This window comes from Neltuma alba, unplaced genomic scaffold, assembly GCF_004799145.2.
Source record: "Neltuma alba isolate B1F8T4 unplaced genomic scaffold, ASM479914v2 tig00011004_pilon, whole genome shotgun sequence".
In the NCBI taxonomy this organism is placed as follows: domain Eukaryota; kingdom Viridiplantae; phylum Streptophyta; class Magnoliopsida; order Fabales; family Fabaceae; genus Neltuma; species Neltuma alba.
The window spans coordinates 135,721-157,080 of NW_021635758.1; the positions used below are offsets into that span (position 1 = coordinate 135,721).

Below are 21,360 nucleotides of genomic sequence, written 5' to 3' on the forward strand. Positions count from 1 at the left end.
ACTTATGATTGAGTTATTACAGAATGTTTATCCATCATATATCAAATGCAAACTTCAATCCTGTGTTAATTTTTATCTCAATCGTGTTGAATCAAGTGGAAGGAGAGTGAGTGTGACATCAAGTTTTGAATCTTGCGTATATGATCACTGCTGCCATGTCCATTAATAACCAAATTAACTAAATAACTAAATAGTTCATATTTCCAACACCGAAGCGAAACCGAACGCTACTAACTAACTGAACCGAATTAACCAAAGTAAATCGGTCTGGTTAGATAGTTTGTTCGGTTATCTAGTAGAAATGCAAGGAAGTGATGGTTTAGAGAGGCTAAGAGCAATTAGAATACAAGTTATAAATTAATGAACAGAGAGCAACAAATGGAGGCAACACGACGGATAAACTAGAAAATATGAAAAGGAAGAAGCTAAGAGGAATCAAAATAGGAGTTACAAATCTAATAGCAGAGAGCCTACAAGTAGATACCACAAGGGAGTGAGAAGGGAGAAAGGGTCGATTCGCTGAGAGAGTGAGCACGGTGAGGACTAGCAACGGCATAAAGATTGGGTCTGGGTCGACGATCAAAGACTGGAGAGTAAGGATGGCAAGTGGGAGACATCGAGTGTGAAGCTGTGATTTGATGAAGGGGACTAAAATCACCAAAGGTGAAAGCTAAAGCTTGAGTTTGAGAGCAGTTGAGAGATTGCCGCCGACTTATTCTGGGGGATGGGACGTGATGCGGCAACGCAAAAGAAATGACAGTAGGGTGTAGGGTTTTTTATTTTTATGCGCTTGAGGCTTTTTTCAAGGTGGGCTTCATGTTTTCATAAGGTAGAACTATTCGATAGTTGGGCTTAGACTCAATAGACAATAATAACCCAACTTTATTTTATAATTTGGTTTTTCCGGTTAAAACGGAATTTTTTTTTATTTTAACTGAACTGAATACTAAAAACCAATAATTTTTAAAATAAAAACCGAACAAAAACTAAAAACCAAATTAATTGAACTAAAAAAATTGAATTAGGTTCGGTTCGGTTCGGTTTTCAATTTCGGTTTAATTTTGCTCACCTCTACTACTCATCATCTTTGCTTTATATAATATTTAAATTAACTAATAGCGATATATACTACTCTAGTTCTATTTATAAGACACTTTCAACATATTTTACACAGACTAAGAAAAATTTTAAACTTCATTAACTCTCATTTAAAATTTAATAATTTTTCAAATTTATCCCTATTTAATATATATTATATGTCATGTAAACAAAGTCAATAGAGTAATAAATAACAGGTAAAATTATACATCTATACAAAAGATTTCTCTCAGTGCCGTATAAATGAGACCAAAAATTATCTTCTCTCTCTACCCTATAAATAGGACTAGAGGAGTATATTTGATGAGTATAAAAAACTTGGTTTGACAAAAAAAAGTAAAAGTTAACTTAAAATACTTATTACTAATATTTCTAAAGATTAGTGATCAGTAAAATAAGTATATCAATTAATGAAATCTTTATAATGATGCTTCAAATTATGATAAACACGTGTAATCTTCCCAAATAAAGAAACACAAGAAGTCACGCTTGTTTACGTGCCCTTGAAGATTGTCTATCTACACTTGTTGCCCATTCTGTTGAAATTCTCAACTAGAAAAAAGAAATGCTTTTCACGCTATTTTGTAAATTGATTTTATAAATAATTAAGTTGTTTAAATACTTAGTTAATTGTGTATATAAAAAATGCTTCATATATATATATATGTTTTAGTGGTTTACTCAAAAATTAAAAGTAACAATAAATCATTTATTTTAGAAAATCATATTTGCATAATTTATTTTTATTAATGATATGTCATTCACAGGTAAATTATTTTGGCCTCAAATAGCACTGATGGCCTTGTGCCTCCACGGTGAATTCAGGGCAAAAAAAAAGAAGAAGAAGAAGAGTGAAGACCGTCATTACTTATCAGAGTTTGTAGATGTATTTTGGAACAACTGTTGATTAATATAAAGCCAAGTATACGTTTATATATGCATTTATTTTTGTTTCTTGGATACTCCACGTGTCCCCATGCTCTTTCATTATTTTGAATAAGTGGTCATTAAATGTATTGTGTCATTGAATGTCTCAGCCGAGCCGCCTCATATTTTGATGACAAGGAATTTGTTCACATATGATTTAGAATTTTAAATCCATCCTCAAGAGCTTTATATTAATTATGATATTATCAATGGTATTATAACTGTTATGTCAAGTGTTTATTGATATGTTTTGAGGCTTAAAGAATGTGAGTTTTCTCATATTTTATGCCAGTCACCCTAAATTTTTAAAGTGTGAGGAGGATGAAAGTGATTGATTATTTTATGACATAAGAAAAGAATCTCGTATAGTTTTTTTTTTAAATCAAAGATTGTTAACTTATACTATTTCTACTTTAATCTTAATCGTTAAAATGCAACGGAATGTTGATTAGATAATTCTATATATCCAAAAGTAACTTTCGGCTAAGACAGCTTGATACAAAGGCACCAGGAAAACAAACGAGAATTTAGCTAGGATGGTTGGCTAACTAAAAAAGAAGAAAGTTTTGGAAGGATTTATAAATTAAAATCAGAAAGGGATGAGAATATAAAGGTAACGTGAATGTGGGTGGAGGTATAAAGTCAATGATTCATGGCAAATTACACAAGCAACCACACGTTCCTTTTGCTCAGAAATATACTATATAATGTTATTCTCAGTTTTGGATATAAGTGGATTAACTTGACCTCCTTGTTTGCTGTTCTAATACCGTTAATGCTGTAAGAGTTTGGGTCGGTACATATTGTGAGGTTATAGATTTTGCCTCATAAGGTACGTACGCACGTAGCTCTAGTTTGAAGAATTGCATGTAAATATGTTCTAATTATGAAAACGCGCGTTCTCCAATTGCGGATTGAGTGAGTGAGTTATGGCTGAGGAATGTGTTTACAACGACAGAGTTATAAAGCCGCTAGAGAAGTGGTACTCTGAGGGGTACTCTGGGTGGTAATCGAGAGAGTGGTCTAATTTGGTAAAAAACTATCTGATAGCTCACCGTCTTTGGGGTGTAATGACTGATGATGCCGCTACTCATCAAGATGATCCCTCTTGGAGGCAAAATAATGAAGAAGCATTGCGCATCTTACGCATCTCATGCTTTCCAGAGACTCCTCGTCTTATAGAAGGAGTCGCTGAAGCCAAGGCTGCCTGGCGCATTCTTCATCACAACTTCGCCCACAAACCATCTCGTAACCTTAATTATTTATACAAGGGTTAATTTTCAAATTTACCTTGAAAGTTTTCATTTCAAGGCGCTGGGCACTTACAAGTTTTTTCGGATGCAAATTTATTCAAAAATTTAAAATATAATAATATTGCTGCTGTTAATGTTAAAAATTTTAACGGTCAATATTAGTTTTTTGACGTGAAGAGGCAATATTGTTAAAATTTTAAACTATAAAATAAATTTGCACAGGAAAAAGAAGTTCAGGTGCCCAGCGTTCTTGAGTGATTTCTAGGACAAATTAACACATTAACCCTTATACACACACAGCTCTCTTTCCCGACTATGTAATTAGAAAACAACTCAATTCTTTTCTTAGCTTGATAGTTTTTTCTGTTGTACTTACATGTGATATTATTCAGTCTTCGTTAGGGGGGAAAAAAACAACTCAATTAAGACATACTGATATGAAAAAGTTAATTACTACTCGTGCTGATATATATACACACACATATATATATGTGAATTGTTGGTTAGCTATCATGAACGCAGCAGGAGCAACTTCTTTTGATGTGCGCATTTTGTACAATGATATATGTTCTAACAACTTGGAGGCAGCAAAACAAATCCTTGAGCAACATTCAAGTGCCTGGACGGCAAAACTTACAGCTACAAATGGAACACCTCTCCATGTGGCTGCACTTTTTGGACATGTAGAACTAGTGGAGGAGATGGTGAAATTAGCTAGCCCAGAATTCCTCGAAATAGTTGACGATTATGGCTCTACTCGACTTGCAATTGCTGCATCCACTGGAGACACTGAAATTGTAAAATGCATGCTTGATAAAAATAGAAACTTACTTGAAATTCCAGACTTGAGACTTCATCTTCCTGTTGCATTGGCCATTGGTGCTGGTCAGAAAGAAATGGGACGTTTTCTCTATAGGGAAACCACATTGGAAGTATTGAAACCCCAAAATGGCTATCTAGGTTCTCGACTTCTTCGTGCATGTTTCGAAGTTGGTGAACTTGGTAATCAAACCTAGCTACCCATCCCATAATGGGAATAGATATCATTTCTCTATCTAATTTTGTTGGCTTTTTTTTCCCTTCTCTTTATTTCACATCTTGCTATGACTATGTAAAATAATTACAGATATTGCTCTGCATCTACTTGAACAATGCGAAGATATCATTTTTGTCATAGACCACACAAATTGGACACCAGTTGCGAGTATAGCAATCTTGCCTTCTGCAGTTGAGAGTGTAAGTCAACTTGAATTCTGGAAAAGATGGATTTATCACTGTGAGTCTCTCACTACCTTTCAAATATCTTTCTTTACAGAATCCATCTATATACTTATTTTTACAAAATTTAATGACAAAAAAAGGAAGTGTACTTTTAAATTTTCTCCAGTTTAATTCTGCATTTCTCTAATGTCTCTTATAACATCCTCTCCTATATTTAAATGGGAAAGACCATCAAACTAAGTCAATAAGGGAGCTTCTTTCCATCCATTTTCCGTTTTACCTTTAATGAAGCTCATTTTTCTTTTAATTTGCTTCTCTTGTCTTCCTTTTTTGGTGGAAGCCATACCTGTACCATCAACCACAACGACCGATAATGTTTGTGTAGACATTCAGCAAGAAGGTGACGATAAAAGCATTCAAGGTATGCATACTTAGAGAGAGAGTGTGTGTGTGTGAAAAACCCAAGCTTACTTATAAATTCTCTCAAATGATTTAAAAATGAACTAAAATGTGAATTTTTAACACTTTGCTTGCAGCAGGGCATGGTCTACTGCACTGGTTCATCCCTAAAGTCTACTCTTTGTTAGTTATATCATATCGTATGCTAAGAAATCGCATACCTAATGTGTACGTTATGAAATAAATCTCATAAACACAACCTAGAGATAGTTACACGTGAGTTGTGAATGTACATATAGGAGTGAAGAAAATATATGAGCTGAAGTTGAAGCATGCACAAGCATCTCAAATTCTAAAACTACTTTGTTGGAGGGTACCTCTTTTGGATGAGCAACAACGTGGAATAGTTAAAAATGCACTCTGCCTTGCGGCCAAATGAGGGCTTGTTGATTTTTTGTCTGAAGTATCAAAAACAAACCCGCAATTAATCCAGTTGACTCTGGACGATAGAAATTGGAATACTTTCTTCTATGCTATTGAACATCGTCAAGCTAATGTTTTCAGCCTAATTCACGAGTATCGCTTCAAGAATTTAGTAGCATCAGTGGTAGATACCGACCAAGATTTCATGCTGCATGTTGCAGCTAAGTTGGGTCCTTCTAATCGCCAACCTCACCGCTGTCCAGCTCTGCAAATGCAAAGTGAAATGCAATGGTTCAAGGTTGGAAATATATACACACACATACACATCCATGCATGCATATATAATAATTATTTTTATGAAACAAATGCATGCAGGAAGTTGAAAGATTAGTACCTCCTGGACTGAGGGTATCTTTGAATAATTGGAGTGGGCAAACACCAAAAGACACATTCAAAGAAACTCACACAGATTTAAGGGATGCAGGAGAAAAATGGATGAAGGATACAGCATCTCCTTGTTCTGTTGTTGGTGCTTTGATTGTTACCGTCATGTCTGCGGCAACTTTTACTGTTCCAGGAGGATACAATCAAAATACTGGACACCCAGTGTTTTTGAAAGACAAGTTATTTATACTTTTCATGATCTCGGATGCACTATCATTGTTTTCCTCAACAACTTCTGTGCTGACATTTTTAGGGATTTTCACCTCACGTTATGCTGAAGTAGATTTCCTCATATCCTTACCAAAAAAATTGATCATAGGCCTTTCTACGCTCTTCTTGTCCATTTTAACCATGATGGCAGCATTTTGTTCAAGCATCATTCTCCTATTCCAGCATATATACTCATGGTCTTATCTTCCTGTTGTTATTATTGCTAGTGTCCCAATAAGCCTCTTTGTATTGTTACAGTTTCCTCTTCTTCTTGATGTGATTTATTCTACTTATGGCCCAGGCATCTTCAAGAGAAATGTAAAATAAACCCTTAGCCATGAAATGTTGCTGTTATTATCCCACTACTTGTATATTTCTACTGAATAATATATTTTTCTCGCAAGTCATATATATATCTACACACAGACACACACACACACGTTCAAATGTTGATCGAAAGGAAGAGGAGGGGAAAGAGGATAAAAAAAGAAGATGAGAGGATCCTCTCCAGATGTTGCATAGGTGCAGCTAATTTGAGGCTGGGTAATGTGGTTGAAAAATTATATATTACCTTTAGTCCTTAATATAAGAACCAAATAATTAATTTGAAGAGATTAAATAAATTGGTTAAATTAGTTATTTATAACAAATGAATGTTGATTTCTCTATACTACCTTATTTAATTATATAAATTGGAATTACCATTGTAACAAATGTATGTATGTGCATGTGGTTGTCATCCTGTAACCTGTATATTTCTATTGAATAATATAAGTTTCTTGCAAATCATACATATACACACACACAGACGTTCAAATAATGTTGAAAGAAGAGGAGGGAAAGAAGATTAAAAAAAAAACAGAGAGAGAGAATCCTCTTCAGAGGTTTAATTAACAAATTTGAAGAACTATTTACATTTTTTTCTGCATAACTCCTTTTTCTTTTCTCTAATTGGCATATGTTGTTGGATATATTGGGCATTGATTCGGCTTATATGATTCTGAAAGATGTTAATATGAACAATTTTGAAATTATATCTCACTATCCTGACCAATGTTTTTTTGCTTGCTGAAAAAAAATTGAGCAATGTTGTTAGTTCTAGTATGATGAAACAATTCTTGGAGTTAAAATGAATTTTTAAAAAACAGTGTGTTGACTTATTTCTAAAAATAGTTTCATGACGCTAGGATATAATTTAATACATTTGAGATATAGCCAATAAAATTCTTCACGTAAAATGACGGGGAAATGGAGGATATATTGCCCTTTCCTTTGCCTACCTGCCTAGCGCACTGACGCAGATCAAATTTTTATATTTGCAAAGTATATATTTAAAATTAGCATATATGGTTTAAAGAATCAAATTAAACATTGTCCTTGGAATTTGATATTGAAATTTGAGTCAATTTTAAGTTTAGTCTTTCAAAGTTTAAACCTGTGATTTTAATTTCTAAAATTTAGTTTGTTTTAATTAAGCATTACTCTTCCATTTATATCATCAACTACTTGCTTTGCATCACACTCCACTTCAATTTGCGAAATGCTAGATCCCAATATAAATTTAAGCCTTCAATAATGCCCCATACCTCTACACTAGCTACATCTTTGGCGTTTCACCCAAGCACTCTCAACAATTCCCTCTAATTACTCCTCTACATTCTGCTATGCTTCCGTAATCTCTCAACCCATCCATGTTGAGTTTACACCACTCTTCTTGAGGATGCTTCTAGCCAACAAATATGATTTCTTCTACATCTTGCAGCTTCTCCGAAGACCATTTTGCCTAAAATTCTCAACGTACTGCTTCATTAGTTCTATTGTATTTCAAGGCATCTTCCACTCTGCATTATGAACTTGGCAGTTGCGCTATTTCGAGATACCAACATCTAATCACGCACAATTTTAGCCAATAAAGTTCCTCCTGCTTCCTTCCTTTCTAGCTTAAGGTTTAGCCAATCACCCCAACTCTTACAAAAAAAACTCCCCTTGTTTCTCCTTTAGTACCAGTCTCTTACATGAGTACGTAGCGGTATTGAAATCCCATAAAACATGCATTTGGGATTCTATTTCAAGCCTATTATATATGAGTTAAATTGGCCAGACCAAGTTTAGTTCAGCCTGACTTTGGGTCAGTGTTGGACCAAACTATACCACTGGTTGCTTTATGCAACCTAAGGTCTTCACCAGATCAAACCATCAACCCGGTTTGGTGTTGTCCATCAACACCTTTCTCTGCTACCATATGCCTTTCTTCTGCATCCTTCAATGACTTTGGTAGTGATTTATGTAACACTTTAAAAACCTGCTCATTGTACTTAACATATTCTCTGCGCACCAAAGATATATAAGGAACAAGCGCACATCATCCAAAGCATATCATATCATGGTTATAATAGATTCCACTTATCTCAAGCACATAACCATGTTAGAAAAGGTTGAACTCCTAACATGGTCATGAAAGAGGATACCTTGCGCCTAATTAACATAGTTGTAATGACAGGGTAGATACTAAAGAAAATAGTAAATCAATAAAACAGGATCCGCTTATTCACCACACTTGTATTACCAGTCAAGATGTGGATCTGGGCCCAAATTGGGCCTTCTTGACAAATATCCAAGTTAACACCAAACTACAACAAAATGGAAGTTTATTAAACCAACTCAACGACATCCAAAAAATTAATGACTGCCAAAGTCCCAGGTGCAAATAACCAAAAGTTAACATAAAAGAATGATTTGAGGTAGGGGTCACTTTGCCATGTGTTCAGCCTCATGTTTCTTTCCCAGCGTGGCTCCTCTACTATTCTCACTTGTAAAAAGTAACGAAGTGAGACAAAATGCCCCAGTATTAACTTCTACCCACTGTGCCAACTAGCACCTCTAAGAGATACTCAATAGGACTAATAATTAAGGAAAATATTATTTACATTACTATTCCATAACCAAAACAATAACATGCCATATAGAGCAAAGTAAAGACAAGAATACCATAATTCATAGTTTTCCATTATTGTTCATTAATTAATTTCAATTCCCGCCTTCTGTCCTCTTTATACCTGCCAACCTAAATCTCAGGTTGAATCCTACCATATGATCGGTGACTTTTATGAGCTTTCCTCACGTGTGATGTGGACTGGCTAAATTTAGAAGAGCACACGCAGGCAATAGACTCCTCCAAAAAAAGAGTTTGCTGCTTTAATGTGTTTATTGCCCAATATCCTAGCGGGTATGCTGCCCTTGGGGTATACTATCCTAGGATACTCTTGGAGTGTCACAAAATGAGGGTATACTAGCCTCTCCAGAGTGCTAACCATGATGTGCTTTATAGAGGTGAACCACATAGTTAAGAATAACTACCAACAATATTACCTCCCCATTATTACAATTTATATTAATTTCAAATCAAGATATTCCTCAATTCTTAACAGTATTATTATAACATCATTAGTTCAGCTTAACAGCCATTACCACGTATACAAAGCAGTAGGGTTTTAATTGTGTCATAACCACAATAATAAAGTACCAACATGTGGCTATAAATCATACCTCTCATATTCATAGTTCTAAATCACAAAATCATAAGAAAATCAGGCAACCACAGTTCTGGGTCTCTTGTTGCGGCAAACACCTTACCTTCGCCATGGCAAAAGAGGAATCTCGCTGAGGTGCCTAGCTTTGTTCGTCGTTTCGAGCTAACCCTTTTGTCCTGGTGAAATGCATAATCCCTGACAGAAATTCATAACATTCTAAAATCTAACTTTTAAGGCTTTTATCCATTCCTGGAATTTTCAAAAATCTAATGTTATCTTTACAACCATTCATAATCAAAACTTTAATTTTCAATAGCAAAGTTCAACACTTGCCTATTCAGTTTTTCCTATTTCTAAATCTCATCATAAAAGTTACTTGGTTAGAGGCTTCCCTTGGAGGAGCCAGGAGAAGAGATGAGTAAGAATTTCACGTTACTTGAACTCCGAGAGTAACTTGTGAGATAGCTGAATCATTTCTCTAATATTCTTTGATTGTTTAAATTTACTATAAGAACAAAGCATAAAGCTGGATCAAAAGCTAATAAAATATTCCCAACAGGTTACCCTAAAACCCCAATTAGGTGAGGAGGAGGAAGAATGAAGAAGATAAAAGAAAATGGAAAGACCAGAGTTGCTGATAGTCACTGACGGAGTTCTCAGAATTTTCCAAAAAGTTGCTCTGGGTTATTCCTAGCAGAGAAACCCCACTCTTTAAACTCTTAAACTCCAAAAAGTGATGGCTCGTACAACCCTCTTCTGTATTTAAAATTTTAATCATTTGCCATGGCAAACTCGTTTTAATGAAACATCACGCTTTAGGCTTTCATCACGGCAATCCTCACTCTTCGCTACGACGAGCTGTCCTGAAAGGAGAATGTTACAACGTATACAGATAAATTGAGCCTCTTTATATTATTTTCAAAAATCATCAAGTAAATAGTTCTTAATTCTTGAAAATTTTTGAAATTACTTGATTTGCGGTTGACCTTTTTTTTTTTAATATGAATTCTAAATATCTCTCTCACTTTTTAGAAACTTAAAAAGGTGCAATTAATTCTTTATGTAAATACGTTGAAATTGGTAAAAATGTATTTAATGTTCTGCCATACCTAAACAGGATCTTATAAATAGTACTCCCTCCGTTCCTTATTATAAGAGACATTTGATACTTATGGCATGTTCTTATATATAAGAGACACTTAAAAGTTGTCTTTACTTTTTTGTGTTGATTTCCTATTTTACCCATATTTATTTTTTCTCCAATTCACACTCTCTCTCCCTCCCACTTCTCTTTCTTTTAATAATTTAATTGTTCTCTCTTATGCTCTCTCTCCTTATTAATAAGGGCATTTTTGGAAAAAAAATTATACTTTTTACACATTGATTGTTCTTAACTAATTTTAACTGCTTTTTTTATCAACGTAATTCGGTTATTCGTCTCTTATAATAAGGAACGGAGGGAGTATCAAACTAAGAGGGAGTTTGTCAACCCTTATAATCACATAAAAAAAGTGTTTTACATACTCTTTTGGGCCCATTTATAGGCAGAGTGATGATTTTTCTTGGTTCTATTTATAAGTCACTTCATTAAATGTTTACTATAAATGTACTATATTATCTTTCATTTATTATAGTGTAGATAGTTATATTTTTGAAAGATATACTCATATATTAAATAGGGATAAAGTTAGAAAGTTGTTATATTTTAATAGAGAGCTAATGCAATTTAAGGTTTTCCTTAATATATATAAAACATTTTAAAAGTACCTTATAAATAAGACCAAATGAGAAAGTTGAGATAAAGCTCCTCTCATATAAATATCTTGTACGCAATAAAATCATTTTCAAGAAGCTAATCCAAACACCTCGTTAATTCAAATTTTGGACTCTGATCAAAAGGATCTTTTTGCTAACTTATAAAAAGGACTAAATGGAGCACATAAATAAATTTTCAAGGCGAAATAGTACCACTTTGGTCCTCAATATAAATCAGTTAGAATACATTCTCATATACCAAGAAATAGGACCCATTTAGTTGATAAATTTTTTCAATTTTAATTTTTATTAAAAATTTTTTATCTTTTCCTTTTTACTCTCTTTCCACTAAAAATTAAATAAACATAAAACTGGAAAACAAATATTGAATATACTGCAACTGACTTAGAATAAAGGTTACATTTGGTAGAAAGTATTGAAAATGAGGAATTGGGATTGAGATTACAATTGAGAAAATATATTAAAACAGTATTTAGTACTCCCAGTATTTGGGAGTATAAGAGATTACTTCTTATATGAGATTAGTCAAACCCATGTATGTGGGATTAGAGAATATCATAGGGGGAAATGGTATTTTCCAATCTCACTTCTATGAGTTTGTCTAATTCTATATAATAAGAAATTACTCATGCTAAATACTATTTTAATGATTTTTTTAATTACAATCATAATCTCAATCCCTTATTTTTTAATGCTTCGACCAAAACTCTCCAACAAGTGATTTACATTTAGGATAGGATTGGATCATAGGATCTTTACGGTCACAGTGTGAGGTGAATATGATTTCTTTTCACAGTTTCCAAGCAAAATAAATGGACGCGAAGAACATTAGAGGATTGCGGGTGCCAATGATTTTTGTCCCCATATACCACCTTGGCCTAGAATATAGGCCTAGATTTAAATATACACATGAAACAAAAAATTAAAGGATCAAGGTGCACTCAGGGTATTTTTACAGATATATTCAGTATTATGAAATATTTTGTGATATATATAATATTTTGAGGTATTTTGTTAAATACGTCCAGCAGTTTAAAGTATTTTTTAGTGCATCCTGTATCGTAAAATATCTTTTTTTTTTAATGTCTAGCAACCAAAAATGTTTTTTGATGTATACAACACTAAAGCAAAAAAAAAAAATTTAGAATGTTAGATACTCTGAAAAATATTTTAACATATTAAATGTACCTAAAAAAATATTTTAAGATGTTGAAAACTCTTTAATCCAAAAATTAAAAAAATAAAAAGCAGCTGACCGGTAGATACTCCCTTGATTCCATAGCATAAGCTACCAGTCTAATTAATTATTAAAAAGTACTTAGTTTGAAGTATAATTAATGTGTCTTGTTAACTGTGCCGCCTCATTCAAAAACAAAAAGAGAAAATTACACTCAGGTTCTACATAAGATAATTAATTCAGAAAAAGTCCCTAAAAATCCGAAATAATTCCTAAGTCCTCAACGATCTGTGTGTAATAAATTGTAATTATGAAATTACTTATTTATCCCTACTAATTTTATGATAACAATTCATTTACAACCTCAACAGTGACTGTCGACAACCCGAGGAGAAGTGAATGAATTGTTAAAGGTATTGCCGAGGTTGTCAACCACTTCTTCTCGGGTTGTCAACAGCCACTACTGAGATTGTAAATGAATTACATTGGGTTCAAATTAATAGGGGTAAATAGGTAATTTCACAATTATAATATATTACACACAGGTCTTCAGGGATTTAGGAATCATTTCGGGATTTTGTGAGACTTTTTATGAATTAATTATTTTATATGGGACGTAAATGTAATTTTCTCAAGCAAAAAAGGAAGTAGTTGAAATTATTATTATAATAATGACTGACAACCATTGACAATATTGTAAAAAATATTTAGAATAAAATTGTCCTGTTAGGGTGGAAAAAAAATAAGGTACTAAAAATCACACGGCAATGAACTGATAGAAATAGTGATTTAAAAGATTAACGGATTACATTAGGATCAACTTAGAATTAAATCGGTAATAATTAAAATAAAAAATTTGATAAAAAAGTTGCGGTATGTATATAATAACATATGTAAAAGTAAATATATAATAGGTCTACGTATTAATATAACAACACTGCAATGAATAAAGTTTTGAATGAAACAACACAACGTTGATACAAAATTTGTCAATTTTATATTAACTAATTTAAACCCAAAAAAAAACTTTAACCTATCAAAATGCAGGAGGTGTTTGGATAAAACCAAATTATTGTTTGGAGAATAACTTCTGGAGAAGTAAATTCTTGAGAGAATAGGTTTTGTGAAGAATAAATTTTGTGAAAAAGTGATTCTGATAAAGTGAGAGTATTTGGATAGCTATTATTAGAAATACTTTTTATATGTACAAATTACTAAAAAAAACATAAATTAATATGATAATTACAAAAAAGATGGATTTTATAAAATATTTTAATTTGAAGGAATAAATTTGTTAATAATATATTTTTTACCAACATAATTAATAATATATAAGATAATATAATTAATAATTAATTAATATGTGTATATATATTTATAAAATTTAAGATTAAATGTGTTTATAAAATAATAATTGAGGGATATTAAAATCATATTATCGTTAAAATCTAAGTTGACAGACACAATCATATGCTTCAATTTGAATCAGAAGCAAAATTGATTCACTTTTTCTGAAACTATAGTTTTGAATCTAAAACTATAGTTTTAACCCAAAACCATGGCTTATTAATTTTAACCCTTGTTTGGCAACTTTTTCATTAAAACCGTGGTCTGAATCCTCAAACCTCGGTTTCGGATGTTACCCAAACCGACCCGCAGTTTATAGTCATAAATAACGATTTCATGATTCAATGCAAAAATAAAATTATAATAAAGTGTTAAAAAGGAGTACAGTTTGAATTCACTTTTGTTTGTTGACCAGACTGAAAAAGTGCATTATTTGAAAATTGTACAGTATGTCGGTATATCTTGGCCATTTATAGCTCTCTTCTTTCTTTTTGAGTGAAATAGCTCTCTTCTTTCTTCATTCTTGTGTTTAGCATTGGATTTTCAATTTTTTCAGTAGTGGAGAATTGGGAGGACTGAAAGCGTGAGCAAGTCATCGTCTTCTTCCTTGGTTCCGGTAAGAGCTTTTCTCACTTCTATGTTTTCAACTTTCTTCTTCTATTTACTCCTTTTTTTTCTCTTCCCATCTCTGATTCATTTCTCCTCCCTTTTTTCTTTCCAGTTTATACTTCAATTTTTTTCTGTTCTTTACTTGTTTTCATCTTGGATCTTCTTCTTCCCCCTCTCTTCTCTCTATCTTCTCTCTTTCTCTCCTCTCTTTTTCATTGCTCTATTTCTACTTCATCTCTATTGTCATAAGATTCACAGAGGACAACACAAACGAACTTGGACGACCTCTTTTTTCTTCCTTTTAATTCTCCCCCCCCCCCCAAAAAAAAAAAACAGCCCGTTCAGATCTAAGAGTTTTAACTCGGGTAGCGCACCAACTCAGCTGGTTAAACGAGTTATCTCCGGTACAAGAACGAAAAGAGCCCGTTCAGATAAGGTCTAAGAATTTTAACTCGGGTAGCCCGCCAACTCAGCAGGGTTAGTGCTGTGGCGAACAAATAAAAAGAAACACCCCGCATTTTCTGTGCATAAAAAAATTAAATATATATATAAAATAAAAAATATGCAAAACTATAAAAAAGAAAACATCTAATTCTCATCCATCCAACGTGAATGGTTTTGAGTTTTTTTTCTTTTTTTTCTTTTTTGCCTTTTGACCATGGAATGGTTCTGAGTTTCGACGGAGGCGGCTTCTCTCCTTTTCCCTTACCACCCGCTGCCCTCCTCTACCCTAAAAGCTGCAGGGTTTTGAGTGAAAGTAAGGGAGGGAGAGGCCTTTTTTCAATTTAAAAAATATATCTATTATCTTAAAATATTTCTTCAGTGTCATTTTCTATCCTAAATTAACCGTTAATGTACTCAGTAAAGAAAAATATTTTTTTAATAGCACCCAATATTTAATATTCAGCATTATAAGATATTTCTTAATAGCACTTAGTATTGTAAAAAAAATTTTTAGTCTGCTTAACAGGCTAAAATATTTTTTTCAGCAACGCCTATATAACATCCAACATGATGCGGTGTTTTGTTAGCAGTATCAAGTATCTAGAACCAGATTTTAGTGACCATAAAATATTATATGAAAAATTACTTCAAGATATACTAAAAATTAATTTATGATATTAGATGTTATTAAAAAATAATTTCATATAATGGATGTCAGATACTGGATATTAAATTTTTACGACATTGAGAGTTAGATGTTGAGTACTACTAGAAAAACATTATAGAGTGATAAATGTATTAAAAATTAATTTGAAATACTTAAAGATACTGAAAAAATATTTTAAAATACTAAATATATATATTTATAGAAAAGCACTCACTCTCTCTTGTTTTTCACTCAAAACGCCTGCAACTTTGAGGGGAGAGGAGGGCAGCGGATGGCAAGAGAAAAGAAGAGAAGCCACGTCCGAGTTTCGACACGTATATATTAAAATTGTATATTCTCAGGATTAAAATTTTTAAAAAATTTCAGTTATTTTTTGGGAAAATTACACACACAAGAAAAAGGAAGTTAGAAAATTACACACGTAACAAAAATTTATTATTATTTATGAATTTAGTGTTGTTAATACCTGTTACGAAACCAAATTGAGAATTTAGTCGGTTTTTTTTGTTGTCATTTTTTCTTTTTTTCTTTTAATTAACACACGAATATATAAACAAAATATGTATTTTAAAATTATATTTGGACTAAAACTAAGCCTCCTACAATTAATTGATGGTTACTTATATATATATATATATATATATATATATATGAGTTCTCACATAATCCGGGCATGGTAGGGAAGGGATTGATTGTTTGCAAGTTATAAGGTACGGAAAGAATTTCATATATGTTCTTTTTCTAAAATCAATGATTGTTTATAGTATTTTTGCCTTCATCTTAATCATTGAAATGCAACGGAATGATGATTATTAGGTAATTCCGCGCAAAAGCAACGTCCAGGTTCCAACTGAGACGTACAGCTTGGTACAAAGGCGCCAGGAAAACAAACAAGAAAGTTAGAATAACGTATGTTTTAATTATGAAAACGTTGCTATGTATGATTTGAATTTGAAATACACTTGAAATCTCAACAGTGTTTCCGTTTGCAGGTTGAGTGAGTTATGGCTGAGACGTGTGTTTATAACGGCAAAGTTATAAAGCCACTTACGAAGGAGAACTCGAGAGAGTGGTTTAATTTGGTTAAAAACTATCTGATAGCCCACCGTCTTTGGGGAGTAATGATTGATGATGCAGCTACTCATCAAGATGATCCCTCTTGGAGACAAAAGAATGAAGAAGCATTGCGCATCTTACGCATCTCATGCTCGCCCCAGACTCTTCATCTTATAGAAGTCGTCCCTGAAGCCAAGGCTGCCTGGCGCCTTCTTCATCACAACTTCGCCCCCAAACCATCTGGTAACCTTATATATATATATGACCCTGTATGTGTGTGTGTGTCTGTATATAGGATTAATATTCAAATTTGTTCATTCCAAGGCACTGGGCGATCGGAGGCTTTTTCGGATGCAAATTTGCCTGGAAGTTTAAAATATAATAATATTGCTGCTGCTATAATAATTTTAACAGTCAATGTTAGTTTTTTTATCGTGAGGAGACAATATTGCTAAGATTTTAAACTTTAGGATAAACTTGCACCCAAAAAAAAAAAAAAAAGGTTTGGATGCCCAACGCTCGTAGTGACTTCTGAGTGGCTTCTAGGACAAATTAATACATTAACCTTTACATATGCGCACAACTGTTTCCCGATTGTGCAGTTAGAAAACAACTCAATTCTTTTCTTAGCTAATGTTTGTTACTTTTTTCCTTTTATTTCCTTGTGAAGTAATGTTATTCAGTCTTCATTAGGGGGAAAAAACAATTCAATTACGACATACTGATATGAAAAAATTAACTGATATGAAAAAATTAATTACTACTCGTGCTGATATATCTATATGTACATATATATGTATATGTACACGTGAATTGTTGGTCAGCTGCCATGAACGCAGCGGGAGAAACTTCTTTTGACGTCGGCATTTTGCACAAAGCTATATGTGCTAACAAGTTGGAGGAAGCAAAACAAATCCTAGAGCAACATTCAAGTGCTTGGACGGCAAAACTTACAGCTACAAACGGAACACCTCTCCATGTGGCTGCGCTTTTTGGACATGTAGAACTAGTGAAGGAGTTGGTGAGATTAGCTGACTCAGAATTCCTGGAAATAGTCGACGATTATGGCTCTACTCCACTTGCAATTGCTGCATCCACTGGGGTCGTTGAAATCGCAAAATGCATGCTTAATAAGAATAGAAACATACTGGACACTCCGGACTTGAGATATCATCTTCCTGTTGCATTGGCCATTGGTGCTGGTCAGAAAGAAATGGGACGTTTTCTCTATAAGGAAACCCCATTGGAAGTCCTCAAACCTCAAAATGGCTATCTAGGTTCTCGTCTTCTTCGTGCATGTTTCGAAGCCGGTGAACTTGGTAATCAAACCTACCTGTCCAGCCCTTAATGGGAACTGATATTATTCCTCTGATTTTGTGGGCTTGTGTTTTCTTCTCTTTATTTCACATCTTGCCATGACTAAATATAATAATTACAGATATTGCTCGGCATCTGCTTGAACAATGTGAAGATATCATTTTTGCCGCAGACCACACCAATTGGACACCAATTGCAAGTATAGCAAGCATGCCAGCTGCAGTTGAGAGTGTAAGTCAACTTGGATTCTGGAAAAGATGGATTTATAAGTGTGAGTCTCTCGCTACTTTTCCGAATATCTATCTTTACAGAATCTATATATATGCTTATTATGCTTGTTTAATTCTGCATGTCTTTAATAATCTCTTATTATAATATCCTCTCCTATTTAAATGTGAAAAGGCCGTTAAACTAAGTCAGTAAGGGGGCTTCTTTCTATCCATTTTCTGTTTTACCTTCAATGAGACACTCATTTTTCTTTGTTTCCCTTGTCTCTCTTTTCGGCGGAAGCCATACCTAAACCATCAACCACAACAACTGATAATGTTTGTGTAGACATTCAACAAGAAGGCGACGATAAAAGCATTCAAGGTACATATACATACATACATACATACATATATATATAGAGATGTATGTATGTATACTTAGAGAGAGCGTGCGTGTGTGTCAAAAAGCCCAAGTTAATTATTTCTAAATTCTCTCAAATGATTTAAAAATGCAAGTAAAATATGATTACATAGTTTAGTTAAGATATATATATCTTCAAGCCTCAACTAATGCCTTTAGTCCTAAATATAAGAGCTAATTAAGGGGTTGAATTTGGTCATAAATATAAGACTTCAATATATGTCTCCTAAATTTATGGTGTTTATTCCAAAATATCCCATTGATTATAATAGATTTCCACCGAGAGGTAGTTTCAATATACTTGATTAAATAGGGAAGTCAACATATATTTGTTACAAATAATTAAATTAATTACTTTTCTTAATCTCTCAAAATTAGGTTATCTAGTTCTTATATTAAGGACAGAAGAAAATATTATACTGAGTGCTAAATGTTCACACTTAAGTGGGATCCTTGGCCTAGATCCAAATTCCTATTCGTCACTATGTTGTTTTAACACTTTGCTTGCAACAGGGCATGGTCTACTACACTGGTTCATCTCTAACACCTATAATCGATTAGGTATATCATATCATATGCTAAGAAATTTCATACCTTGTATCTTTTTAAATAAATCTCATAAACACAAGCTAGAGATATATAATTATACGTGATGAGTTGTGAATATATATATAGGAGTGAAGGAAATATATGAGCTAAAGTTGCTGCATGAACGAGCATCTCAAATTCTGAAACTACTTTGTCAGAGGGCACCTCTTTTGGATAGGCAACAGCATGGGATCGTTATAAATACGTTGTACATTGCGGCCAGAGAAGGGCTTGTTGATTTTTTGTCCGAAGTATCAAAAACAAACCCACAACTAATCCAGTTTACTTCAAGCTTAGGGAATCGGAACACTTTTTTCTGTGCTGTTGAATGCCGTCAAGCTGAGGTTTTCAACCTAATCCACGAGTATCGCTTCAAGAATTTAATAGCATCAGTGGTAGATACCTCCGGACATTGTATGATGCATATGGCAGCCATGCTGGGTCCTTCTAACCAACTTAACCGCGTCTCCGGTGCAGCTCTGCAGATGCAAAGAGAAATGCAATGGTTCAAGGTTAGATATATATATATATTTATATATAAGGTTAAAGTGTAAATTTATCACGAAAGTTTTCACTTATTTATTAGAAGCATTAGGAACCCTGAAAGTTTTTACTGCAAATTTATCTCGAAAGTTTAAAATCATAGTAATGTTGTCCCTTACTTTTAAGATAACTAACATTGACTATTAAAATAGTGATGTTAAACCTTAGCATTTTTAACGATAGGGGTATGATTTTAAACTTTCAAGTTAAATTTGCACTCAAAAAACTTTGATGTATCCAGTGCTCTTGGGTGAAAACTTGTAAAGCAAATTTACACGTGTACCATATAAATGAATACAAGCATGCATATATAACTATTTTTTTATTTATTTTTATGAAATAAATGCATGTAGGAAGTTGAAAAGGTAGTACCTCTTGGACTTAGGGTACCTAAGAATAGCAAGGGTAAACGACCAAAAGAAATGTTCATAGAAAGTCACAAAGCTCTAAGGGATGCGGGAGAAAAATGGATGAAGGATACAGCATCTTCTTGTTCTGTTGTTGGTGCTTTGATTGTTACCATCATGTTTGCTGCAGCTTTTACTGTTCCCGGAGGGAACGATCAGAATACAGGCTACCCAATGTTTTTGAAAGATAAGTTATTTATACTCTTCATGATCTCAGATGCATTGTCATTGTTCTCTTCAACAACTTCTGTGCTGACATTTTTAGGGGTTTTTACCTCACGCTATGCTGAAGAAGACTTCCTCATATCGTTACCCAGAAAGTTGATCATTGGCCTTTCTGCACTCTTCTTGTCCATTTTAACCATGATGGCAGCATTTTGTTTATGCATCATTCTCATGTTTAAGCATACATACTCATGGTCTTATCTACCTGTCATTATAATTGCTAGTGTCCCAGTGACCCTCTTTGTATTGTTACAATTTCCTCTTCTTCTTGATGTAATTTCTTCTACTTATGGCCCAGGCATCTTTAAGAGAAATGTAAAATAAACTCTTGGCCATGAAATGCATATACGTGCCTGTCGTTATTATCCCACTACCTGTCTAGTTCTATTCAATAATACGTGTTTCTTGCAAGTCAGCCACACACACACATGTATGTATATACACACGTTCAAATGTGGGGAAGAGGAGGGAAAGAGGATTAAAAAAGAAGACGAGAGAATCCTCTCCGGAGGTTGCATAGGTGCATCAAATTTGAGGCTGGCTAATGTGATTAAAAAATTTTGTATTTATTTGAAAAATCATACATTTATCATGATTTTTAACTGATGAATTCAAACAACTATTTACATTTTTGTCTGCATAACATCCTTTTTCTTTTCTCTAATTGGCATATCTCGTTGGATATACTGCGCATTGATTTGGCTTATATGATTCTGAAAGATATTACTATGAACAATTTTGAAATTATATTTCACTACCCTTACCGATGTTATTTTGCTTCTGTTAGTAGTTCTGGTCTGATGAAACAAGTCTTGGAGTCAAAATGAATTCTGAAAAACGTGTTAACTTATTTCTAAAAATAGTTTCACAACGCTAGGATATAATTTAATATATCTGAGAAATACCCGATAAAATTCTTCATGTAAAATGACGTGGAAATGGAGGATGCCCTTATTTCGTACCCTACCTGCCTCCTGTACGAACGCGGATCAAATTTTTATATTTGTGTATATATAAAATTAGCGTATATGGTTAAAAGAATCAAATTAAACGCAATCCTTCAAATTTT

General features: G+C 33.3%; 2 protein-coding genes across 7 annotated transcripts in view; both read left to right on the plus strand.

Moving 5' to 3' along the window:
- The window catches only part of LOC114760607 (ankyrin repeat-containing protein NPR4-like), a 49,219-nt gene extending 28,558 nt beyond the window's left edge, over window positions 1-20,661 (plus strand). The window contains exons 1-9 of one of the 6 annotated variants that reach the window (XM_028949876.1): window positions 14,347-14,421; window positions 16,342-16,434; window positions 16,518-16,824; window positions 17,406-17,900; window positions 18,020-18,169; window positions 18,409-18,489; window positions 19,042-19,089; window positions 19,204-19,628; window positions 20,013-20,661. In XM_028949876.1, the coding sequence (XP_028805709.1) occupies window positions 16,530-16,824; window positions 17,406-17,900; window positions 18,020-18,169; window positions 18,409-18,489; window positions 19,042-19,089; window positions 19,204-19,628; window positions 20,013-20,615 (2,097 nt within the window). In that variant the 5' untranslated portion in view covers window positions 14,347-14,421; window positions 16,342-16,434; window positions 16,518-16,529 and the 3' untranslated portion in view covers window positions 20,616-20,661. Of the gene's footprint in view, window positions 1-14,346; window positions 14,422-16,158; window positions 16,236-16,341; window positions 16,435-16,517; window positions 16,825-17,405; window positions 17,901-18,019; window positions 18,170-18,408; window positions 18,490-19,041; window positions 19,090-19,203; window positions 19,629-20,012 lie in introns of those variants that run through there. The other 5 variants (XM_028949881.1, XM_028949877.1, XM_028949878.1 and 2 more) reach the window with 5 other exon arrangements.
- On the plus strand, window positions 3,791-6,048 carry LOC114760596 (ankyrin repeat-containing protein ITN1-like). The gene is made up of 5 exons (XM_028949854.1): window positions 3,791-4,280; window positions 4,405-4,514; window positions 5,392-5,619; window positions 5,697-5,927; window positions 6,019-6,048. Exons 1-5 carry the CDS (start codon window positions 3,791-3,793, stop codon window positions 6,046-6,048), a joined length of 1,089 nt encoding a protein of 362 aa, XP_028805687.1.
- Window positions 20,662-21,360: the final 699 nt, after the last annotated feature.

Coding starts and splice junctions, on each gene's coding strand:
- LOC114760596 (XM_028949854.1), top strand. CDS start 3,791: ATGAACGCAGCAGGAGCAACTTCTTTTGATGTGCGCATTTTGTACAAT. Junction 4,515..5,391: donor TGCCTTCTGCAGTTGAGAGT/GTAAGTCAACTT, acceptor CAATTAATCCAG/TTGACTCTGGACGATAGAAA. Junction 5,928..6,018: donor ATCAAAATACTGGACACCCA/GTGTTTTTGAAA, acceptor TGACATTTTTAG/GGATTTTCACCTCACGTTAT.